At 42.0% G+C, this 22213-nt stretch overlaps 2 protein-coding genes across 4 annotated transcripts in view; one reads left to right on the forward strand and one right to left on the reverse strand.

Annotated features, from left to right (window-relative positions):
- Nucleotides 1-22213, forward strand: part of LOC127048246 (uncharacterized) — a 176954-nt gene that overhangs the window by 64038 nt on the left and 90703 nt on the right. The gene's annotated exons all lie outside the window — the stretch shown is intronic.
- LOC127048238 (uncharacterized) overlaps nt 8597-22213 on the reverse strand; it is a 116670-nt gene continuing 103053 nt past the window's right edge. The window contains exon 2 of one of the 3 annotated variants that reach the window (XM_050947844.1): nt 8597-10494. In XM_050947844.1, coding sequence (XP_050803801.1) covers nt 8597-9892 — 1296 coding nt within the window. In that variant the 5' untranslated portion in view covers nt 9893-10494. The remainder of the gene's footprint in view (nt 10495-22213) is intronic. The other 2 variants (XM_050947845.1, XM_050947846.1) reach the window with 2 other exon arrangements.

Genomic DNA, 22213 nt, shown 5'->3' on the forward strand with positions numbered 1-22213 from the left:
CCTTAAAATGCACATGAATAATAAATTATATTGTGAATTCAGGATCAGAAGTTCAATAAAACAAGCAAGATTGTTTATAAAACGGTGAAAGAATAAATAAAATCTATTTATTTATTAATTTTTGTAAAAAATGTGTTCATTTGCTCTTATTTGTCATTAAAAAAAAAAATCCTGAAAGGATTTATGATACTGAGGGGAACAAGCAGACACGTGGAGAATTTGGAACTAAATCAGACAAATATAAAAAGGAACAAGGATTGCTCTGTTTATTTTGTACTTTATAACTATGATTTAGAATTTATAAGAATGATAGTGTAGTTCATTTAATCTGTTGGCTGCATATAGATCAACTTAACCCCATTGTGGCAAGACTTTTATGCCCTGTAATCTATCTTGCATTCACAGATCTTTGTGAGAATAGCAGTAATGCATTTCTGTTTAAAAATATTCACAATTTTGTGATTAACAATTCAGAAACTGTTTATCTGAGGAAGACAGTTCTGTTTTGGGATAGTCACTAAAACTGCTCTTACCGGTAAATCTATGATTAATAAGCATATTTTACAAGAAAAACTATTTCATCAAAAGTTTTGAAAAACTGGATAGTTGAATACATTTCATATCTCAATTTTAGTTTCATATACAGTGTTCTTCTGCCCAGCTACACTAACAGACTAGTAGTCTATCAAATTTAATTATAAAGGTGAGAATAGTTTTGAGAGACAGAACTACAGATATTCACTAGGGATTTGACCTTGTATACGCTTCTCTAGATTTTCTTGGGAAACCATACACCTCTCATGCTGTTTTCTTCCTCTAAGTTGAGGATGAAAAGCCTTGGGAAATTGAAGAAAATATATCTGATTATTTTACTAATTTTTAAGATTGCATTTTATGTGCAGTGAACTACACTACAAGAGGCCCACACTTATCTCCTAGCATAGCACACAGAGTATTGTCTTTAAATTCTTCTTGGGACTCAACTTTATTCAAGAACAAGGGAACAGAATTTCAAATCAGGCCTGCGCTTTTAAAAATAAGCCGTGAGCCTCAAGACTCTATCTTGACCTATAGCTGAAGGAACTACAAAGTAAAGCTAATAAGACCCACCTGTTCTGGGTAGCTGGAGTGGGTCAGAAGAATAGCTCTGTACTTCCACTAGTAGGTTCAAAGCGTTGTACAGAAATTAACTAATTAATCCCCACAGCACCCCTGTGTAGTTGAACTCAGAAGTCAGTACTCTGTGACAGTGTTCCTCTGTAGCTGAGGAAGACACAATGATTCACTGAAGAGTATTGCTATAAGTACAGAGATACTTTCAAAGTTATAATAAAAATAAACAACCTTCCAATCCATGCATAAAAGGGCTGTGGTATTTCCCAGTCCACTTGGAATGCAAAATAATACAAACACATATTGAACATTGGAATTTTGTTTGTATACAGAGATCTTTTAAAACTAAAAAAGGTTTAAAAAATCATGATTGAGCCATTGGCTTCAAGAAAGGCTTGATTTTTCTTGGAGTTGTCTCCAAAGATTTAATCTTTAAGTTTATAAGGTTGGGAGAGTGTGTGGAAGCTTAGAAATGCTTGCCTGGAAAGGAAGCTCTTTGTTTTTTTCAGACTAGTTCAAGTTTTAATGGAACTGGTGGAGAAAACTGTTGTAATAAGTGAATCAAATTCACAGGACAAAAGCTACTAAAATATTTACAGCTTGCAAAAGAGATAAGTGAGCAGTCAAAATGATCTAGCATTTGAAATGGGTGGAACTTTTAATATGAGGGATAGTGTTCAAAGTACAGAACCTGGCTAACCTTTAGAAAAGCTCCTGATCTCTTTGTATGCTGCCCACAATGCTGTTTTCTTTTACTCCTGGTGAATAAGCTTGAGCACCATTGTGCTTCCACTTCCAGGCCCCGTTTAAATTTATCCTCTTTTATGATCTTTCACACTGAGAAATCCTCACTTGCTCAAATTTGGTTGGGGTCACTCTGTTGTAGAACCTAGTGAAGGATGAAAATTGACACTGATATCTATTCAAGGGCTGGTACAATGGTGCCATGACCTGGCTAGACACAAATAAAATGCAAATAAAAACCACTAATTGCTGCAGGGCTCAACACCAATAGCTCATAGACTTTAGTTCATGTTGGATTCTCTGGGCACAGGAGATATCAGGTATTCTGTGACAGACTAAATATACTCTGTCACTAAATTAATATTTAACTACCTAGAGAGATTAGGAGGTGAATCAGAAAAACACTCCAGCCAGCCAGACAAAACTAGTTTCTTCCAAAACGATGGGTATGGCCCAGCAGAAACCAATCTGCTTGAGGAGTCAAGCAGATACTCCCAGAACAACATATGAAGTACTATGCTTAAAGTTTGCAAAATAGGGGTACTGGGAAGACAGGTAGCCTAAAATGGAAATAAAACTCTAATATCCAAGATTTAAAAAACAAGTTAGGTGTGGGAAGAAGTTCTCTTGATTTCTGGATACAGCAGGGAACTGAAACTGATAGATAGGTCAGAGCCATGGGTTGCTCTTTGGATATACAGGGTTTTAGTTACTTTTCCATAACTGAGCCAGGGCCTTATCTAGTTTAACTTATGGTATGTACATATATTTAAGGAAGCCATTTCTCTGTTTTTAATAAAGTTGTCTTAAGGATATCTAGTATTGTGTGGGTATTTCAATCAGTTCATCCTTCAGGAAAATAAAATCCTGCAATCTCAAAGGAGAGCTGCTAAAGAGTAAAAAGTCTACGGAACCTAAATCACCCCCTCAGCCTCACTCCTAAGACAAAGGCAGAGTAGTCAGTCTCCCAGTGAGGTTGTTGCAAAAGGCTGAAACTGACAAACTCCTGGAGAGACCCTGAGCAGCCCAAGAAAGACACAAGATGAAGTGTGGTTTGGTCACATATACATATAATTATAGTATCTGAGGTATTAGATCATCCTCCATCATTCATTGTCACCTCAACCGATTTATGTTGCCCACTTACCCTTAATTTTGCTCCTTAAAATTTACAAATAATACATATGTCAAAATAATCAATGCACAGAAGATAATATAATTCCATTTACTATTGTCAGGACCCCAGTTCAGTGGATCCCTATATGGCACCCCTAGTCTCTGTGCCACAATGGTATGCTGAGCCACTGCCCAAACAACAGCCTGAGTGCTCAAGGCCTGTGGCCCCACAGCAGCCATACCACAGGTCCCTGATTGGCTGGACAGATAGCATTCTAACTGGGTACTTGGATTACAAAAAGACCCCAACAGGAAGAGGAATCTATCTTCAAAATGAGCCATTGCCTGCTAGTTGCTGTCTAGACTGCCTTGCCTCACTCCTGTATATAGCCTTACCTTGCTACCCTGCTGCCTTGCCTGGCTCTGCCTTGCTGTGTTATCTGACCATGCCTTACCACCTTGCCCACCCTCACTTTCATAACCTGTTGACCTGGCCCCCTTAGATTGGATCTCCTGGCTATTGACCCCTGTGGGAACTCTGGCCATTGCCCCAGACTACGTCTGATATGGATTGACCATGGCTCTGGACTGCCCCTAGCCCACTTTGGCCATCAAACCTTAAAATTCTAGGGATCCATTTCTAAAAATCTTCTAGCAATCTGTTATTTTCACCATTTGTATATACTTTTGCAAATTTAAGATGGAGTAAGTGGTATAAATTAGTTGGAATGATTTCTAGTTTTGTAGGATTAAATGGGCACTGGCTGGATCCATAATCTGATCTTTTTCAGTCTTCTTAACATATGGGATTTTTTGAAGTTGTAGAATTTTTGCAAAGGAAGTGTAATTTTGGGACTATTGCAGATTTTCAAACTAATCTCTTTTTATCAAAGCATTTTGTTTAGGAATGTAGTAGTCCATACTCAAATTACTAAACCACCACTTCTGACTTTAAAGGTAACTTGCCTGACATTAGATCTTCCCAGCCATTACAGCCAGCAGCTCGGTGTGGCTTTTAGACTAGATTGTTTTTAAAAGCTGATGCTTTTTGTTCCTCTCTTTATAGTGTAGGAAACACTGGTAGGTTGCAATATATTTTTAATGCATCCTAATGGGGATATGTTGCTACATACTTCTGTGACTTCAGGGATTGATTAGTGCATCTCTTTACTTGCTGACCTTTCTGATAAAGTTCTTCAGAATCTGCAGAAGGCATAGAATTCCACTGGCAGGGTTCTTCTCAGCTGCAGATTATCAATTCCTTCTTTGTACTCATTTATTGGTTTGCTAGTAAGAGATTTAAGAATGACAAAGTCACTATCAACGTTGAAGTCACTTGTCAGCTTTCTGTCTTGCTACCTAATAGATCCGTTGTTTTCCTGTGTCAGATATCTTACTATCCCTAAATATCATAGGGAATCAAATATTTCTCTAGCCTTCCATGCCTTCGGAATTCTTTAGTTGAAGAAAGAATGGAATACTCTCCATCTTTCCCCCGATTGATATGGGCCTTTTCCCTTTTCCCCAATTAATTCTTCCTTCTTTTCTTTGATCCCAAACCATCCCTGTCACAGAGCCAGTCAGGCCGCTGTCAGATGCCCACCAGACTGCTTCAGAAAAACCCAGTTTCTCCTGGTGTTTTAAGCCTTTGGAATCTGAATGGAGCACAGCCACTGACCCAATCTTGGGGTTCGTATGCACACTCTTTGTCTAGCACCTCCTCCTGAGAGATGGACCCTGCACCATGGCTCAGTGCTGACCCTTCAGACTGTCCTGACACTTAAACACACCCTCCCCTAGAACTCCATCCAGAGGTGTGAACCTTCTAGTTTGCAGTTTCTCTCTTTCAGGAGCCCTTTGATAGTTGTGAAGCATTTAACACACAGATTGAGACACTTTTCCCAGAGTCTAACACAATTGCTCTTGTACTTAGATATAGCTCAAGAGAGTACAGGTCATCTAGAACCCAACACACATGCTAATCACAGGGCCCCTTCTCTTGGGAGTACCATATGTGTTCAGGGAAGCAGGGTTTCATAAGGCTGCACCAGCTCCGATCAGCCTGAGCTGCTAAAAATGGCCAGTGGCCCCAAATAGATCAGATCCTCCCATTTTATAACCAGACTCTTCATATACTCAGCTTCCCCATTGTTGTATCAACCAGGCAAGGTACTAACAAACTTCAACAGGACTTTATTTTTAAAGTGGAAACCTCTTTACCAAGCTGCTGCTGCACCCTCTGTAACTCTTACTCTGCCTCCTCAACTCCTGTCCCCTCCTTCCTGTTTCCTGTCCTTTCAGACTCCCAACAGCCAGTGCTCCCAGTTCTAATAATTACAAGCAACATCTAAACACCACACCCATGTGATCACAGACCCCTGCCAGGTGACTGATGCCATGGCAACGTTTCTCCCGCTTAACCACTTCCGGTTGGAAGCCAGTTTGTTGTCTAGAGCTATTCAGTTTAGATGGGTAAGCACTTAATGTCAATGATCCTCTTTTGTTAGTCTTTTCCTATCAGTCTGTGGAATTTCAGCACAATATGGAGCCCAACAGAGAAGGCAAAAGGCTGCACTTTCAAAACAGAATTTGCAGCTTGGTAAAGATACTGACAGAGTTTATAATCTCATACAGAATTCATAGATTATACAGATTCCTCAATTTGTCACAGGCCTCAACTCTGGTGATTCTGGAAGTAGTCTCAGGTTTAACTATGTATTGTAGTCTGGTAACTGGTTCAGTCAAAGCTTGCACAGCCCAGTAATGACTGTGTGCCCAGACCACAGAGGCTATGAGTCTTTTACAGTGCCTGCTAGAGAGCTGTAGCAGCTGATGCTTTTAGCTTTGAAGGTCCCGGCTCTAATCCCCACCATGTCAGTTAAAATGGTGGTCACCAAACCTGCATGTTCGGGACCATATTCTGGTCCTGCTCTGTGTCCCTTGCACAGCTCCAGTAGCATAAAGTGGATGGAGAGCTCCCACAATAGAACAACTGAGGATCCCTCTGATATAGTGGACACAGACCATAGGCAGTACAAAATGACTTTATGTGCACCACAAAGTCAGAGAGTATTTCGGGGAGGAGCGGGGGTGTCATAAACAGATGGTTAAGGGTTAATGCCTCTTTTACCTGTAAAGGGTTAAGAAGTTCACCTAGCCTAGCTGACACCTGACCAGAGGAACCAATGGGGGAACAAGATGTTTCAAAAAGAAGGAGGGAAGTTTTCCTTTGTCTAGAGTCTCAGTTTCAGCTGGAGTGAAAAAGATCAAGGAACCAGCCTCTTATCAGTGTAGTATGTTTTAGAAAGGGATAAATAGGTTTATGTTTATTTTCTTTGTAACTTGTCTTGGTATCATTAAGGGAATTATCAAAATTGGGTATTTGGGTATTTTTTTGTGTAACTAAATTTGTGCCCAGGGGAACATCCTCTGTGTTTTAAATCTGTTGTCTGTGAGAGTAGCTGGTATCCTAATCTCTCCCAGAGGGTTTTCTTTTACCTTTCTTTTCTTTAATTAAAAGCCTTTTTCTTAATACCTGATTGATTTTTCCTTGTTTTTTAGATTCAAGGAGGTTGGATCTGGATCCACTAGGAGTTGGTGGGAGAAAGGAGGGGGGATGGTTAATTTCTCCTTGTTTTAAGATTCAAGGGGTTTGGATCTGTGTTCACCAGGGAATTGGTGAAGTCCCTCAAGACTACCCAGGGAAAAAGGTAGTACTTGTGGGTGGTGGCAGTGATACCAGATCTAAGCTAGTAATTAAGCTTAGAAGTGTCCATGCAGGTCCCCACATCTGTACCCTAAAGTTCAGAGTGGGGAAGGAACCTTGACAGGGGGTAATGGGGCTGAATGCATGGCTGAAGGCAAGAGGGGGTTGACTTTACTTTGGCGACCCTCCTGCCCCAGAAGAGTCCTTAGGAGACTGCTCTAGTTGGTGTAACTAACCTGGACCAAGGATCAAGACAGTGGAAAGTGGCTTAAAACCACGGCCCATCTACTTTCTAAATATTTGCTGAGTACAGCTTGACTGGACCCATGGATGTGACCCTGACATTTTACCTTGATTAGGAATGACCCAGAATTGCTGCCCCTCATAGACTCATAGATTCATAGACTCTAGGACTGGAAGGGACCTCGAGAGGTCATCGAGTCCAGTCCCCTGCCCTCATGGCAGGACCAAATACTGTCTAGACCATCCCTGATAGACATTTATCTAACCTACTCTTAAATATCTCCAGAGATGGAGATTCCACAACTTCCCTAGGCAATCTATTCCAGTGTTTAACTACCCTGACAGTTAGGAACTTTTTCCTAATGTCCAATCTAAATCTCCCTTGCTGCAGTTTAAGCCCATTGCTTCTTGTTCTATCATTGGAGGCTAAGGTGAACAAGTTTTCTCCCTCCTCCTGATGACACCCTTTTAGATACCTGAAAACTGCTATCATATCCCCTCTCAGTCTTCTCTTTTCCAAACTAAACAAACCCAATTCCTTCAGCCTTCCTTCATAGGTCATGTTCTCAAGACCTTTAATCATTGTTGTTGCTCTTCTCTGGACCCTCTCCAATTTCTCCACATCTTTCTTGAAATGAGGTGCCCAGAACTGGACACAATACTCCAGTTGAGGCCTAACCAGTGCAGAGTAAAGCGGAAGAATGACTTCTCGTGTCTTGTTTACAACACACTTGTTAATGCATCCCAGAATCACATTTGCTTTTTTTTGCAACAGTATCACACTGTTGACTCATATTAAGCTTGTGGTCCACTATGACCCCTAGATCTCTTTCTGCCATACTCCTTCCTAGACAGTCTCTTCCCATTCTGTATGTGTGAAACTGATTGTTCCTTCCTAAGTGGAGCACTTTGCATTTATCTTTATTGAACTTCATCCTGTTTACCTCAGACCATTTTTCCAACTTGTCCAGATCATTTTGAATTTTAACCCTGTCCTCCAAAGCAGTTGCAATCCCTCCCAGTTTGGTATCGTCCGCAAACTTAATAAGCGTACTTTCTATGCCAACATCTAAATCGTTGATGAAGATATTGAACAGAACCGGTCCCAAAACAGACCCCTGCGGAACCCCACTTGTTATACCTTTCCAGCAGGATTGGGAGCCATTAACAACTACTCTCTGAGTACGGTTATCCAGCCAGTTATGCACCCACCTTATAGTAGCCCCATCTAAATTGTACTTTCCTAGCTTATCTATAAGAATATCATGCGAGTCTGTATCAAATGCCTTACTAAAGTCTAGGTATATCACATCCACCGCTTCTCCCTTATCCACAAGGCTCGTTATCCTATCAAAGAACGCTATCAGATTAGTTTGACACGATTTGTTCTTTACAAATCCATGCTGGCTATTCCCTATCACCTTACCACCTTCCAAGTGTTTGCAGATGATTTCTTTGATTACCTGCTCCATTATCTTCCCTGGCACAGAAGTTAAACTAACTGGTCTGTAGTTTCCTGGGTTGTTTTTATTTCCCTTTTTATAGATGGGCACTATATTTGCCCCCTTCCAGTCTTCTGGAATCTCCCCCGTCTCCCATGATTTCCCAAAGATAATAGCTAGAGGCTCAGATACCTCTTCTATTAACTCCTTGAGTATTCTAGGATGCATTTCATCAGGCCCTGGTGACTTGCAGGCATCTAACTTTTCTAAGTGATTTTTTTACTTGCTCTTTTTTTATTTTATCTTCTAAACCTACCCTCTTCCCGTAAGCATTCACTATACTAGACATTCCTTCAGACTTCTCAGTGAAGACCGAAACAAAGAAGTCATTAAGCATCTCTGCCATTTCCAAGTCTCCCGTTACTGTTTCCCCCTCCTCATTGAGCAGTGGGCCTACCCTGTCCTTAGTCTTCCTCTTGCTTCTAATGTATTGATAAAAAGTCTTCTTGTTTCCCTTTATTCCCATAGCTAGTTTGAGTTCATTTTGTGCCTTTGCCTTTCTAATCTTGCCTCTGCATTCCTGTGTTATTTGCCTATATTCATCCTTCGTGATCTGACCTAGTTTCCATTTTTTATATGACGCCTTTTTATTTTGTAGGTCACGCAAGATCTCAAGGTTAAGCCAGGGTGGTCTTTTGCCACATTTTCTATCTTTCCTAACCATCGGAATAACTTGCTTTTGGGCCCTTAATAGTGTCCCTTTGAAAAACTGCCAACTTTCCTCAGTTGTTTTTCCCCTCAGTCTTAATTCCCATGGGACCTTGCCTATCAGCTCTCTGAGCTTACCAAAATCCGCCTTTCTGAAATCCATTGTCTCTATTCTGCTGTACTCCCTTCTACCCTTCCTTAGAATTGCAAATTCTATGATTTCCTGATCACTTTCACCCAAGCTTCCTTCTACTTTCAAATTCTCAACAAGTTCTTCCCTATTTGTTAAAATCAAGTCTAGAACAGCTTCCCCCCTAGTAGCTTTTTCAACTTTCTGAAATAAAAAGTTGTCTGCAATGCAGTCCAGGAACTTATTGGATAGTCTGTGCCCCGCGGTGTTATTGTCCCAACATATATCTGGATAGTTGAAGTCCCCCATCACCACCAAATCTTGGGCTTTGGATGATTTTGTTAGTTGTTTGAAAAAAGCCTCATCCACTTCTTCCGCCTGATTAGGTGGCCTGTAGTAGACTCCCAGCACGACATCACCTGTGTTTTTTACCCCTTTTAGCCTAACCCAGAGACTCTCCACCCTTCCGTCTCCTATGTCCATCTCCACCTCAGTCCAAGTGTGTACATTTTTAATATATAAGGCAACACCTCCTCCCTTTTTCCCCTGTCTATCCTTCCTGAGCAAACTATACCCATCCACACCAACATTCCAGTCGTGTGTATTATCCCACCAAGTTTCAGTAATGCCAATAATGTCATAGTTGTATTTATTTATTAGCACTTCCAGTTCTTCCTGCTTATTACCCATACTTCTTGCATTTGTATAAAGGCATCTAAGATACTGGTTTGATCTTGCCTCCCAGCTTTGCCCTGACCCTCCTTCCTCTCTGCCATTATAGCCCGTGCTCCCTCCTGTTTCCAACCCATCTCCCAGGTCTTGTTCCCCACTTACCTGTGGGGTTTGCTCACCTGTCCCCGTCGAACCTAGTTTAAAGCCCTCCTTACTAGGTTAGCCAGTCTGTGCGCAAATAAGGCCTTTCCCCTCTTCGAAAGGTGAATGCCATCTGTTCCTAGCAGTCCTTCCTCAAATAGCATCCCGTGGTCGAGGAAGCCAAAGCCCTCCTGGCGACACCATCTTCGCAGCCAGGCATTCACCTCCACGATGCATCTGTCTCTGCCCAGACCCCTACCTTCAACAGGAAGAATCGAAGAGAATACCACCTGCGCTCCAAACTCCTTAACCTGTACTCCCAGAGCCCTGTAGTCACTCTTGATCTGCTCAGCGTCACACCTCGCAGTATCATTTGTGCCCACATGGATGAGTAGCATGGGATAGTAGTCAGAAGGCCGGATAATCCTCGACAAAGCCTCTGTAACATCTCGGATACGGGCCCCTGGCAGGCAGCATACCTCCCGGGATGAACGGTCAGGGCGACAGATGGGTGTCTCCGTCCCCCTCAGCAGAGAATCTCCAACCACCACTACCCTACGTTTGTTATCAGTGGTGGCAGCAGACCTCCCAGCCTTAGGGGTACGAGGCTTCACCCCCTTAACTGTTGGGGTGATTTCTTCTCTCCTGTATCAAGAAGAGCATAACGGTTATCTTTTACCACAACAGGAGGGTTCGCAGCAGCGGTGGAGCACTGCCTGCTGCTAGAAGTAACCAGCTGGCTGTGTCCACCCTGAGCCTCCTCCTCCACTGGTGTGTCAGATACACCCTGAGGCATCTCCTCCTCCACTGGAGTGTCGGTAGTCCTGTCAACTGGGACAGCACCATCAGCTGTCTCCACATGGATACTGTCCAGGAATTGCTCATGGATATGGATGTTCCTCAGCCTGGCCACCTCCTCCTGTAGCTCTCCCACCTGCTGCCTGAGAGAATCCACCAGTAGGCACCTTTCACATTGGATGCCACCCCCAGCCTGGATATCAGTAAGTGGAAATTGCAAATTACAGTCTTTGCAAGCCCACACCAGAATCTGGGTAAAAGCATCCATGCTTTGGTGCTCTGTCTGGCTACAGGCGCAGGTGGAGGAGACAGAAGCAGTGCTGGCACAGGTGTTGTGGGTCTTCCTCACCATTGTAAGCCTCCCTCTGTCAAACTCTCTCAAATTCCCATCTACAGCTCCCTGTCCACTCCTCTCTGCTGTAAACAGAAAGGTTTTCGATGTGGCTCAGGTTCTGTTCTGTTCTGTTTACTGCTAGAGGGAGTTGAAGACAATAACATATCCTCCTCAAATGGATTTCTGTAAAGGCCAAAAGGCTTTTGTAGCTGGGGTGTCAGAAAAACTTCTCAGCAAATTGATGAGAGTTTGTAAGAGTGGGCCAGTTCTTAAGTTTTCCAAGCACCTAGGTTTGCACAATATAATTTTCCCCTAAATTGCTCACTGCATTCCAGCTAGTGACTATGATATGACTATCAGAAGACAATGTGCCATGGTGATAATCACATTAGTTTAATAGTCTTGCTCCTTCTCATCCAAAGCCAAAGAGGGTAGCCATCCTCTTCCACAAAGCACTGGCAGTAACAGTCTCTGAGTCAATGTAAGATGATCAAACAGATGTTTAATCCTTTAAGTCACTATATATGGCTCTGAACTAATCACTGCTAATATACGTGGGCCTAACCTTGATGACCCTAAAACCTTTCATAGGTATTTTACTAAATTATATGGAGAACCCCATATGCCTACTGTGATTGCTGGGGATTTCAATGAGACGCTTGCTCCATTTGTGGACAAATCTCAGCCGCAGGGTCATAAACCAATGAAGACTAAAATGGCTCTGGAGTTGCTTATTAAAGATTTGGGATTATGCTTTATCATGTGGTTTATACATCCAGTGTGTCGGGACTATTCATACTTTTCTCCAGTACATGGGTCCTATTCCATATAGATTGCTTTTTCTGATCCCTGGGGACTTGGCTAATTCTGTAATTGACTCCTCCATCAATACAACTGCCTTCTCCGATCATGCCCCTATAACTCTTCAAATAGCAACAGACCCACACGAGAAACACCTGCAGATAGAGATTTAATTCTTCACTGTTATTAAGTCCCCACTTCAGAATTCTAACTGAAAAATGAATTGGCTTGTTCCTGGAGACAAACAAACCCTCAGTATCTTCTAGCCGGCTATTGTGGGAGATACTCAAGGCCTATGTAAGGGATAGGATGAGAAGTCTGCCAAGCAGAGGGAATGCAGGGAAAATATGATAGCCCCTGAGAAAAAAGTAAGGGCTGGTCTACACTAGGGGAGGGGATCAATCTAAGATATGCAACTTCAGCTACATGAATAACGTAGCTGAAGTCGAAGTATCTTAGATTGAGTTACCTACCATCCTCGCGATGCGGGATCGACGTCCGTGGCTCCCCCTGTCAACTCCGCTACTGCCGTTCGCATTGGTGGAGTTCTGGAGTCGACAGGACAGTGTTCAGGGATCAATATATCGCGTCTAGATGAGACGTGATATATCGATCCCCGAGAAATCAATTGCTACCCGCCGATATGGCCGGTAGTGAAGACGTATCCTAAGAGAGCTTGATATATCTAATGACACAACCACATCTGCTGATTTGCTGCAATCCCTGATTAACTGTAGATATGAACTCAGTAAGGTGTATATAGCACAGACTGAATTCACCCTATTTTGGCTCAGGCAGGATTTCTGGGAATTGGCTGAAAAAGTTGGCAAGTTACTAGCATACCCCCTAAGACAAAAGACCTCTACACATAGAATCAGGCCTCACGTGATAAACTTGGTAGATTAGGTACATCACCTAAAGATATTTAAAAAGGTTTCTTTAATTTCTATAAAGATTCAGGACAAATTCAACACAACCACCCTCACAGATATTTGGATCAATTTTTCAAAAAGTTAAATTAGCACCAATGACTGCAGCCCAGTATAGAAACCTTGGTATGCCCCTAACAGAGGATGAGTTAATTGAGGTGATTAAGAATAAGACAGTGGGGAAAGCCCTCAGGCCAGATGGCTTTGCAGCTGAATTGTACAGATACTTCATTTACCTCTTGTCTGACAGGATGATTAAAATGTTTAATGAACCACTCCTAGAGGGCACCCATCCCCCTATGCTGAGCGAGGTCTTGATATCAGTTATTCCTAAACCAGGAAGTGATACCGCACTGTGTTCCAGTTACAGGCCAATTTAACTTATTAATAGCAATGTCAAAATATTAGCAAAAGTTCTGGCAATCAGACTGGAAAAGGTTTGGGGTTCTATGATATACTGAGATCAAATCAGGTTTGTCAGAGGTTGTCATGGCTCTGATAACCACTGGTATAATATCAATAAATTCTCAAAGAAGTGTGGCCCCGAACCACAAGCTGTATTAGCCTGGAGGTATATGTTTTATACTCCACAAAAACTAGACTTTGGACCCATATGTAGTTCCAGGATCCGACTGTTATATTCTCACCCAACCTTTTGCATCACAACCAACAATATCACCTTGGATACCTTTAGTCTTTCCTGGCGTACTAGTTAAGGATGTCCGTTGTCTCCTTTACTTTTTTATTTGGCTCTGGTTTGGCTGTGATGGGTTGGATCACAGAAACTCCCTTGGGAGCTGCCAACCGATGTGCCAAGACTACTTCTATCCCTGTTTTCCCTGCCAGCTCAGGACTTCAGCACCCTGTCTTGCCGTGCCAGGCACTCCTGTCTGCTCCAACAAAGACCCAGAGTCTGAATTACCTGCCCCAAAGCTGCAGGTTTACCTGAAAACAGCTCACAGAAGTGTGCTTGTCTTTAGCACCCAGATGACCAACTCCCAATGGGGTCTAAACTCAAATAAATCCATTTTACCCTGTATAAAGCTTATGCAGGGTAAACTCATAAATTGTTCGCCCTCTATAACACTGATAGAGAGATATGCACAGTTGTTTGCTCCCCCAGGTATTAATACATACTCTGAGTTAATTAATAAGTAAAAGTGATTTTATTAAATACAGAAAGTAGGATTTAAGTGGTTCCAAGTAGTAACAGACAGAACAAAGTAAGTTACCAAGCAAAATAAAATAAAATGCGCAAATCTATGTCTAATCAAATTGAATACAGATAAGATCCTCACTAGTTCCAGAATGCTCCCTTTTACATGCTAATCTCCTTTTAGCCTGGGTCCAGCAATCACTCACACCCCCTGTGGTTACTGTCCTTTGTTCCAGCTTCCTTTAAGTATCCTTGGGGCTAGGGCTTGAGGGTACCCCACAGGGAGGAATTCCCAAGTGCTCCTTCCTGGGTTCAAAGGTTTTTTTTGCATTTGGGTGATGGCAGCATTTACCAAGCCAAGGTCAGAGAAAAGCTTTAACCTTGGTAGTTTAATAGAAGCCTGAAGTGGCAAGTATTAATTTTTTAAAATCCTTGCGGGCCCCCACTTCCTGCACTCAGAGAGACAGAGTGGAGATTCAGCCATGACATATGCCCATGCTCCTCTATATCATAAGCAGTCTACTTGTATATATCCCTCTGTCTTATTTTAGAAAATTTAAACATTATTAGAGGCTTTCTGTTAGGCCCTGGTCAACACCTCTGACCAACACTTAAAAAACTCAAGCTCCCTATAGCTGGAGGGTGAGGTGGGTGGGTTGGGCTGCTAGGTCTACAAAATTACTCTTATGCTTTTAGCATGTCACAGATGTCCAATAGCTCACAGCATGATAATACCCATATGGGTGGAAACTAAATAGGTGTTAATGAATCCAGTTCCCCCTGTGGGTCTGCTTAGTTCCTCTTTTTGTCCAAAGGAGAAAAATAAAATGCTTATAATGGTCTCTGCACTAAGGGTGTGGGATATCCTGGCTAAGAGGTACCAACAGCTTCCTCACCATCATGCAAAAGGACCTACAGTAACTCCTCACTTGGAGCCATCCTAGTTAATGTTGTTTTGTTGTTATGTTGCTGATCTATCAGAGAACATACTCATTTAAAGTTGCGCAATGTTTGCTTATAATGTTGTTTGGCTGTTGGGGCTTGGAACCATGGTGGATGGTCAGTCCCCTTATCAGCTCCCCTCCCCCCAGAGCCTCCCACCTGCCGGCAGACTTGCGGATTAGCAACTCCCCACTCCCTCCCCGTGCCTCCTGCCCGCAACAATCAGCTGTTTCACGGTGTTCAGGAGACTGAGAGGAGGGGGAGAGGAGAGGAGCGAGAACAGCAAGAGGAGCAGCGAGGCGATCCACTCTCTTACACCCTCTGACTCCACCACCTCAACCAAGCTTCAAAATCATCATTGCTGAGTACAGTATTAAATGGTTTGTTTAAAATTGTTTAAAACTTATACCTGTATTACACTGTTTATTTAAAATTGTTTTAAACTCATACTGTATATGTATATAGATGTCTTTTGTCTGGCAAAAAAAAATTCCCTGGAATCTAACCCCGCCCATTTACATTAATTCTTATGGAGAAATTGGGTTCACTTAACATCATTTCACTTAAAGTTGAATTTTTTCAAGGACATAACTACAACGTTAAGTGAAGAATTACTGTACCTGGGGTAACCTAGACTTGCAAATTAGGAAAAAAACTATAATTTGTAAGAACTGACTGAGAAAGGGTATAATGGATTTTCAAATTAGTCAGTGGTGAGAGTTTTCTCTCTCTCTCTCTCTCTCTCTTTCTTTTTTCAAACACTAAAGCAATGATATGGCCTGCCACCCTCAGCAATGTGGCAGTACTTATAGCTAAAATACTTGCTAATGTATCAGCTTGGTCCAGATGCCCCAGAGCTACTAGGAACCTTGGAAATGCTTCATAAACTCCTCAGACCCATGTCCGCTCACTACGTATACTTCACTAACAGCCTTTAAAAGAACCCCAATGGCAGAACATATTACAGAATTCTACAAATGCTTTTGTGGATCTCAGGCTTTGCCTGAAATAGCAAAAGGTTCTATTCCAAATGTATTGGATGCTACAGAGGTTATGCAAGAAGGGGGCTTGGTCCTCTGATATTTGTTGTTGCTGACATAATAATAATAATAAGAAGAAGAAAAAAAGAACCCTGATGCATATGCTATGAGACTAGCTGACAGACAGACAGCTGTGGAAAAGGGTGGACACAAGAGTGAAAATAGTGCTTGGCTTCAGCAACTAAATCTCAGCTGAAAATTATATTCTAGTTTATGTACCTACTATGCTGGGTTTAACTCCACCACAAAGACTTTGTTTCTTAAGGGCTGCAATGATTGCCAAGCTCATGATTTTACAAAAATTGAGGCATTGACTGATGCCCAGAATAGAGCAGTAGTATTTGAATCTGTCTGTTAGTTAGCAGCAAAAGAAAGAATAGCTTATTGATATAGAGAGCAATTATATGAATTCGAAGAAACGTTGACCCCATTTCTTGATACATTTGGATAAAAAATGCTGAGATAGCTCAAATAGTGCCAGACTTCCATTCCACCTGACTTCTTTGTATTTCTTCCTTCCTGCCCCCTCCCCAGTCCCCTCCTTTCCTTTTTTCCTATTTGTAGGTATATTTTATTAATTAATTAATATTATTTATTATCATCTCCTTAACATATTATGTCTGTATAATATTGTCTGATTTTGTATTGTTTGATCTTGCAGCTTTGACAAGTTGTAAAGATGTTTAATTGTCTCTTATTATTGTATATCTTGTGTGGTATTTGGTGCCATATACAAGCTATAAGTCATTTATCTTTTCATATTTTTGTTTGGTTCTTTATGAAAATCAATAAAAAATTAAATCCCAAAACCCAACCCCAAAACAACCCCCAAATTGAACCTTTGGTGGTGGAGGGATCCAGGATAAAGTACACACTAGTAGAAAGGAACATTTTAATGTTTAGAGCTGATTATTTAGGGCTCAATTGTACCATGAAATAACAGTCTTGAGTAAGTGGTGGCCCATGAAGAGCTCTGGGATGGATTGTTTCCAAAGATACAGTTCTGCCTGGAGCTCCATTGCAGGCAGGCAGCATGCTCCCTATCCTTTTACTTGGCAAGCTCTGCCTGCCAATGCAGAAAGGGAGGCAGAGGCACATTTCCAAAGTGCAAGGACTGTAGTTCTGCCTGGCCTGCCTTTGCACAAAGTGTGCAATAGAGGGAAGGCTCCTTGTATCCTTCTCTCCTTTCCATGTGCAGGCGTGCTGGGGCTAGGCACTGACTAGACCTCACGTTGTGGACACATGATTGCCCCTCCCTTTTTTCCATATGAATTGTTACACAAACATGCTGAAGGTGGTTCTGGGGGACCCTGGAATGGCCTTTTAAAAATTCTGCCACCAAACTGAGTCAGGATCAAGGCCCTAGCTATGGGTCAAAGGCAGTGATCAGTAATCTTTGGCATATGGCAACCTTTGGCACACATCCCTTGGCCCATGCTGCTTCCTGCAGCCCCCATTGGCCTGGATCAGCAAACTGCGGCCAGTGGGAGCCCTGATTGGCTGAAACTGCAGACGCGGCAGGTAAACAAACTGGCCCGGCCCGCCAGGGTGCTTACTCTGGCGAGCCGTGTGCCAGAGGTTGCCGATCCCTGGTCTAAGGGCTTGTCTTCACTACTAGGGCATGTCAACCTAAGTTACACTACTCCCACTATGTGAATAATGTCAACGTAGTTTAGGTCGACTTACCCCAGTATCTTAACTGTGCTACATCAACAGGAGACACTCTCTGGTTGACTTACCTTAATCTTCTCAGGAAGCTGGAGTACCGGGGTCAACTGGAGAGCACTCTGTCATAAACAGATAGCTAAGGGTTAATGTCTCTTTCACCTGAAAAAAAAAGTAACCTGAAGCACCTGACCAGAGGACCAATCCGGAAACAGGATTTTTTCAACTCTGGGTGGAGGGAAGTTTGTGTCTGAGTTCTTTGTCTTCTGCCTGTATGCTCTCTCGGATGAGAAGTGATTTCTGTTTCCTGCTTTCTAATCTTCTGTTTCCCAGTTGTAAGTACCAAAGATCAGATAGGGATTTATATGTTCTTTTGTGTTTACATGTCTATAGTTGCTGGAGTGCTTTAAATTGTATTCTTTTTTAATAAGGCTGTTTATTCATATTTCTTTTAAGCAATTGACCCTGTATTTGTCACCTTAATACAGAGAGACCATTTGTATGTATTTTTCTTTCTTTTTTATATAAAGCTTTCTTTTAAGACCTGTTGGAGTTTTTATTTAGTGAGGAACTCCAGGGAATTGAGTCTGCAGCTCACCAGGGAATTGGTGGGAGGAAGAAGTCAGAGGGAGATCTGTGTGTGTTAGATTTACTAGCCTGACTTTGCATTCCCTCTGGGTGAAGAGGGAAGTGCTTTTGTTTCCAGGACTGGAATTAGAGAGGGTGGACTCCCTCTGCTTAGATTCACGGAGGTTGCTTCTGTGTATCTCTCCAGGAGCACCTGGAGGGGGTAAGGGAAAAGATTTATTTCCCTTTGTTGTGAGACTCAAGGGATTTGGGTCTTGGGGTCCCCAGGGAAGGTTTTTTGGGGGACCAGAGTGCCCCAAAACACTCTAATTTTTGGGTGGTGGCAGCAGTACCAGGTCCAAGCTGGTAACTAAGCTTGGAGGTTTTCATGCTAACCCCCATATTTTGGACGCTAAGGTCCAAATCTGGGACTAGGTTATTGACACACTCTGCCGTCAATTTAGCGGGTCTTCAGTAGACCCGCTCAATCGACCCCTGCTGCATCGATTGCAGCAGCATCGATCTCCCCATAGTGAGCCCTAAGTGTTTGACTCTTGCTGGGTTCTGCTAAATCATCCCTCTGAGGCATGGCTTAACCTTTGAGATCAATTATATTTCTGAATAATAAAATTTTGTCTTGGGAACTGAGCCACCCAGATAAATACAGACACTTCTTTTCCACACACTCCTCCTCTCCTTCCAAGTATACAAACTGAACATTGTGTGCTATGATATCATTATATTCAGCATGTTATTCAGGGAAAATGTATAAATATTTCCACTGAATGCATAGCTTAATAGTAGCTTGTTTGCCAGGTGGCACCGCCTTTTTCCTCAATTACGATAATCAGAAAGTGTTTTTTTGTTTAAAAAGGAAAACAAAATTAATAAATTCCCCAATCCCTGAATGTAATGTGCACTAAGAGCATGATCCAAAGTGCACTGAGATCAGCAGAACGACTCCCCTTACAGCTAGGTGGAGAAAGTTAATTCCATGTTGTAGATGACTTTGAGATTTCAAAATGTGGATGTTTTTCCAACTTGAAACAAAATCCAAAAATTTCTAAATTCTCCTTGAAATGGAATTACCATTCTCTACCCAGCTCTGCTGGAAGCCCTGGCTCTGAGGTAGCCCATGTGACCAAATTGTACTGGAACTAGGGACTTTGGAAACCTGATGTGCTGATAGGTAGCCAGGAACTTGGAAGCCAGGTGGTTGAGTTGGCAGGATATCTGGTGGAATGTATCTGAAATTAACACGGTCCCATGGAACATTTAGGTTTGATGAAAAAAATGTTGCATCAATATTTTTCCAACTATCTCTAACTCCTATTAATTTAAATAGGTTTTGGATTGGGGGAAATATTTTTGTGAGAGTTTCTTGTTAAGATGTTAGCAGCAAATCAGTGGACTGTTCAAAACGCAATTTGCAGTAAAAGGTAAAATGAGAAAGAAGAAACAAGGCAGCATTTATCAGGGAGGACACTGAACAGTTTTAAAACATTAATTCTAGGCGTAGGTGCTGCAAAGTGGTTTTAAACAGTATATATTTGCTTCATGGGGCTCTAGTTACAGAAATAAATTAGCCTTTTGTCAGTGAGAGGAGAGAGTATAAGAGGATCTTAGAAGTGAAGTGGCTAGACATACTGGTTAATATGGCACAGGACAAGAGTAATCTTACCTGCATTTGAAAAATAAATAAAATAACCACATTTTAATGCCTTTTTAATGGCTCTCTCACTTTTTGTCCCACATGCACTCTATCGCTGATGCAGTCTGTTGACTTGCACCCACTCATTGGAATCAACAACACTTCTACAACAATGTTTTATCAGCCCCTTCAATAAGGCATTTTCTGTTGCCTAGAGACAAATTGTTTGTAACACAAATTTCTACTTAATGCATCAAAATGTTTCCTTATTGTGCTAATTTTCCCTCATCTTCACAGTAAACTCAAGCAGCTAGAATAAGCTTTTCTACAGTTACCTTTTTTTAAATCTAGCCATTCAGTTCATATGAAAATAGAATTTTGGTCAGATAGTGCCCCCTAGATACAAGTATATAGAAGATTCACCAAGAACAGATCTTCCAATTTCCATGACGATCAACAACACTGTTGACCACTAGGAGGAGTTTCCACAAGTGCAGCAGACAGAACTTTCACAGGAGCTAAGCCAAGACTTTGGAACTCACTTCCACAAGATATTGCTATCGCTATCTTTAAATAGATGAGAATTGTTCAGGTACTATGGTTAAGGGGCCCAGTTAAGTGACTATATAGATGGATGCACTGTTAATACCTGATGGGGATCACACCCTGAAAGAAATCTTTTCTGAACCCCCTCTTGTGGCCTTCAAACAACATCCCAACCTTAAGAAGCTCATCATCAGAAGCAAGCTCCCCACAGATCAGGACCCACCAACTCAAAGCAGCACTAGACCCTGCCATAAGAACAGATGCAAAACCTGCAGATATATCTCCATTGTTATGATGATCAGTAGATCCACAGCACATGCAGCTCATCCAGTGCATCAACTGCCCCACAGCAACTATGTGGGTGAAAACAGACAATCGCCACACCCTCAAATGAACTCACACAGAAAATTAAAAAAAAAAAAGAAAAAAATATCCTATCAGCCATGGGTAAACGTTTTTCACGAAGCAATCATTCCATATCTGACCTCTCAGTCCTCTTCCTCAAAGGAAACTTGCATAAACACCTCCAAAAGGTGAATCTGAGATTTTAAATTCATAACTCTGCTGGATACTAAAAACCACAGACTTAACAGAGACAATGGTTTGATGGCCTATTAAAACAACTTGTAACACACCCTGCTGCTTACCAACTCTCCATTGTCTTACAGTTGCATGGGATTTAATTGCCCACTTCATTTTAAGTGGTCTGCTACAACTTGTGAACCTCACATGCTCAACAATCTGTCCCAATTTTTATTTGGCTTGAACACTCTTGTTTCTTTCTCCAAAGAGACCTGCAGAAGAGCTCTGTGAAGCCTGAAAGCTTGCCCCTTCCACCAACAGAAGCTGGTTCAATAAAAGACATTACCTCATCCACCTTGTCTCTCCAGATAGAACTTGGATGCATCCAGAGCACTTTTCTTCATTTTTCCTGGACTTACAGAGGACTGGCCATATGATCTAGGTGCATGTGGCATGGGATAATAAAGGACAGAGGGGATGCACTTCATCTCATCCACCCCTCAAATAGAAACTGTATTGACTGATGTGTACAGCCTGATCCACATTGCAAGCCCTCATTAAGGGGGTTTCAAAGACATCTGCCCTATCATGCTCTTCTGTAGTCATGCAGACCATAAGTCAGGTAGAACAGCTAAGACATACAATTTGAGGTCAATTACTCCTGCTTGTTACACAGGTGGGTATGCTGGGATAAGGGCAGCAGAACTACAATACTCTGACAGCAGAATTTAGAGAAAGTTCTGTGAGGGAAGTTAGTGAAGCTTTTCCTTCCCCAGATCCCTCCCTCAAGAGTTTTCCCATTGTTGTGGTATTTATCTTTTCACAGCTAAGGCTTGTAATGCTATGTTTGAAATGCTAGAGTGACACAGCTCCATCACTGCAGCTGTGCCACTGTAGTGCTTCAGTGCAGACACTATCTACACTGACAGAAGGGGTTCTGTTGGTGAAGGTAATCCATCTCTGTCTACACTGGAGGTTAGGCTGGTTTACCGACATCACTCAGGGGTTTGTATTTTTAATACTTCTGAGCAATGTAGCTGGATCAACCTAACTTTTTAGTGTAGACCGGGCCTAATATTTGAAGCCCAACCCCTGCTCTGTAGAAATATTCCAGAGAGGGGGATCAGAGGTCAGGAAATTCCAAGACATTAAACTCTCAGAGTTTGACTTCAAGCATTCTCATAGGTAACAAAGAGACTATTTAGAAAAGCTGGACATGCACAAGTCCATGGATCCAGATCTAATGG

This window comes from Gopherus flavomarginatus, chromosome 3, assembly GCF_025201925.1.
Source record: "Gopherus flavomarginatus isolate rGopFla2 chromosome 3, rGopFla2.mat.asm, whole genome shotgun sequence".
NCBI lineage: Eukaryota > Metazoa > Chordata > Testudines > Testudinidae > Gopherus > Gopherus flavomarginatus.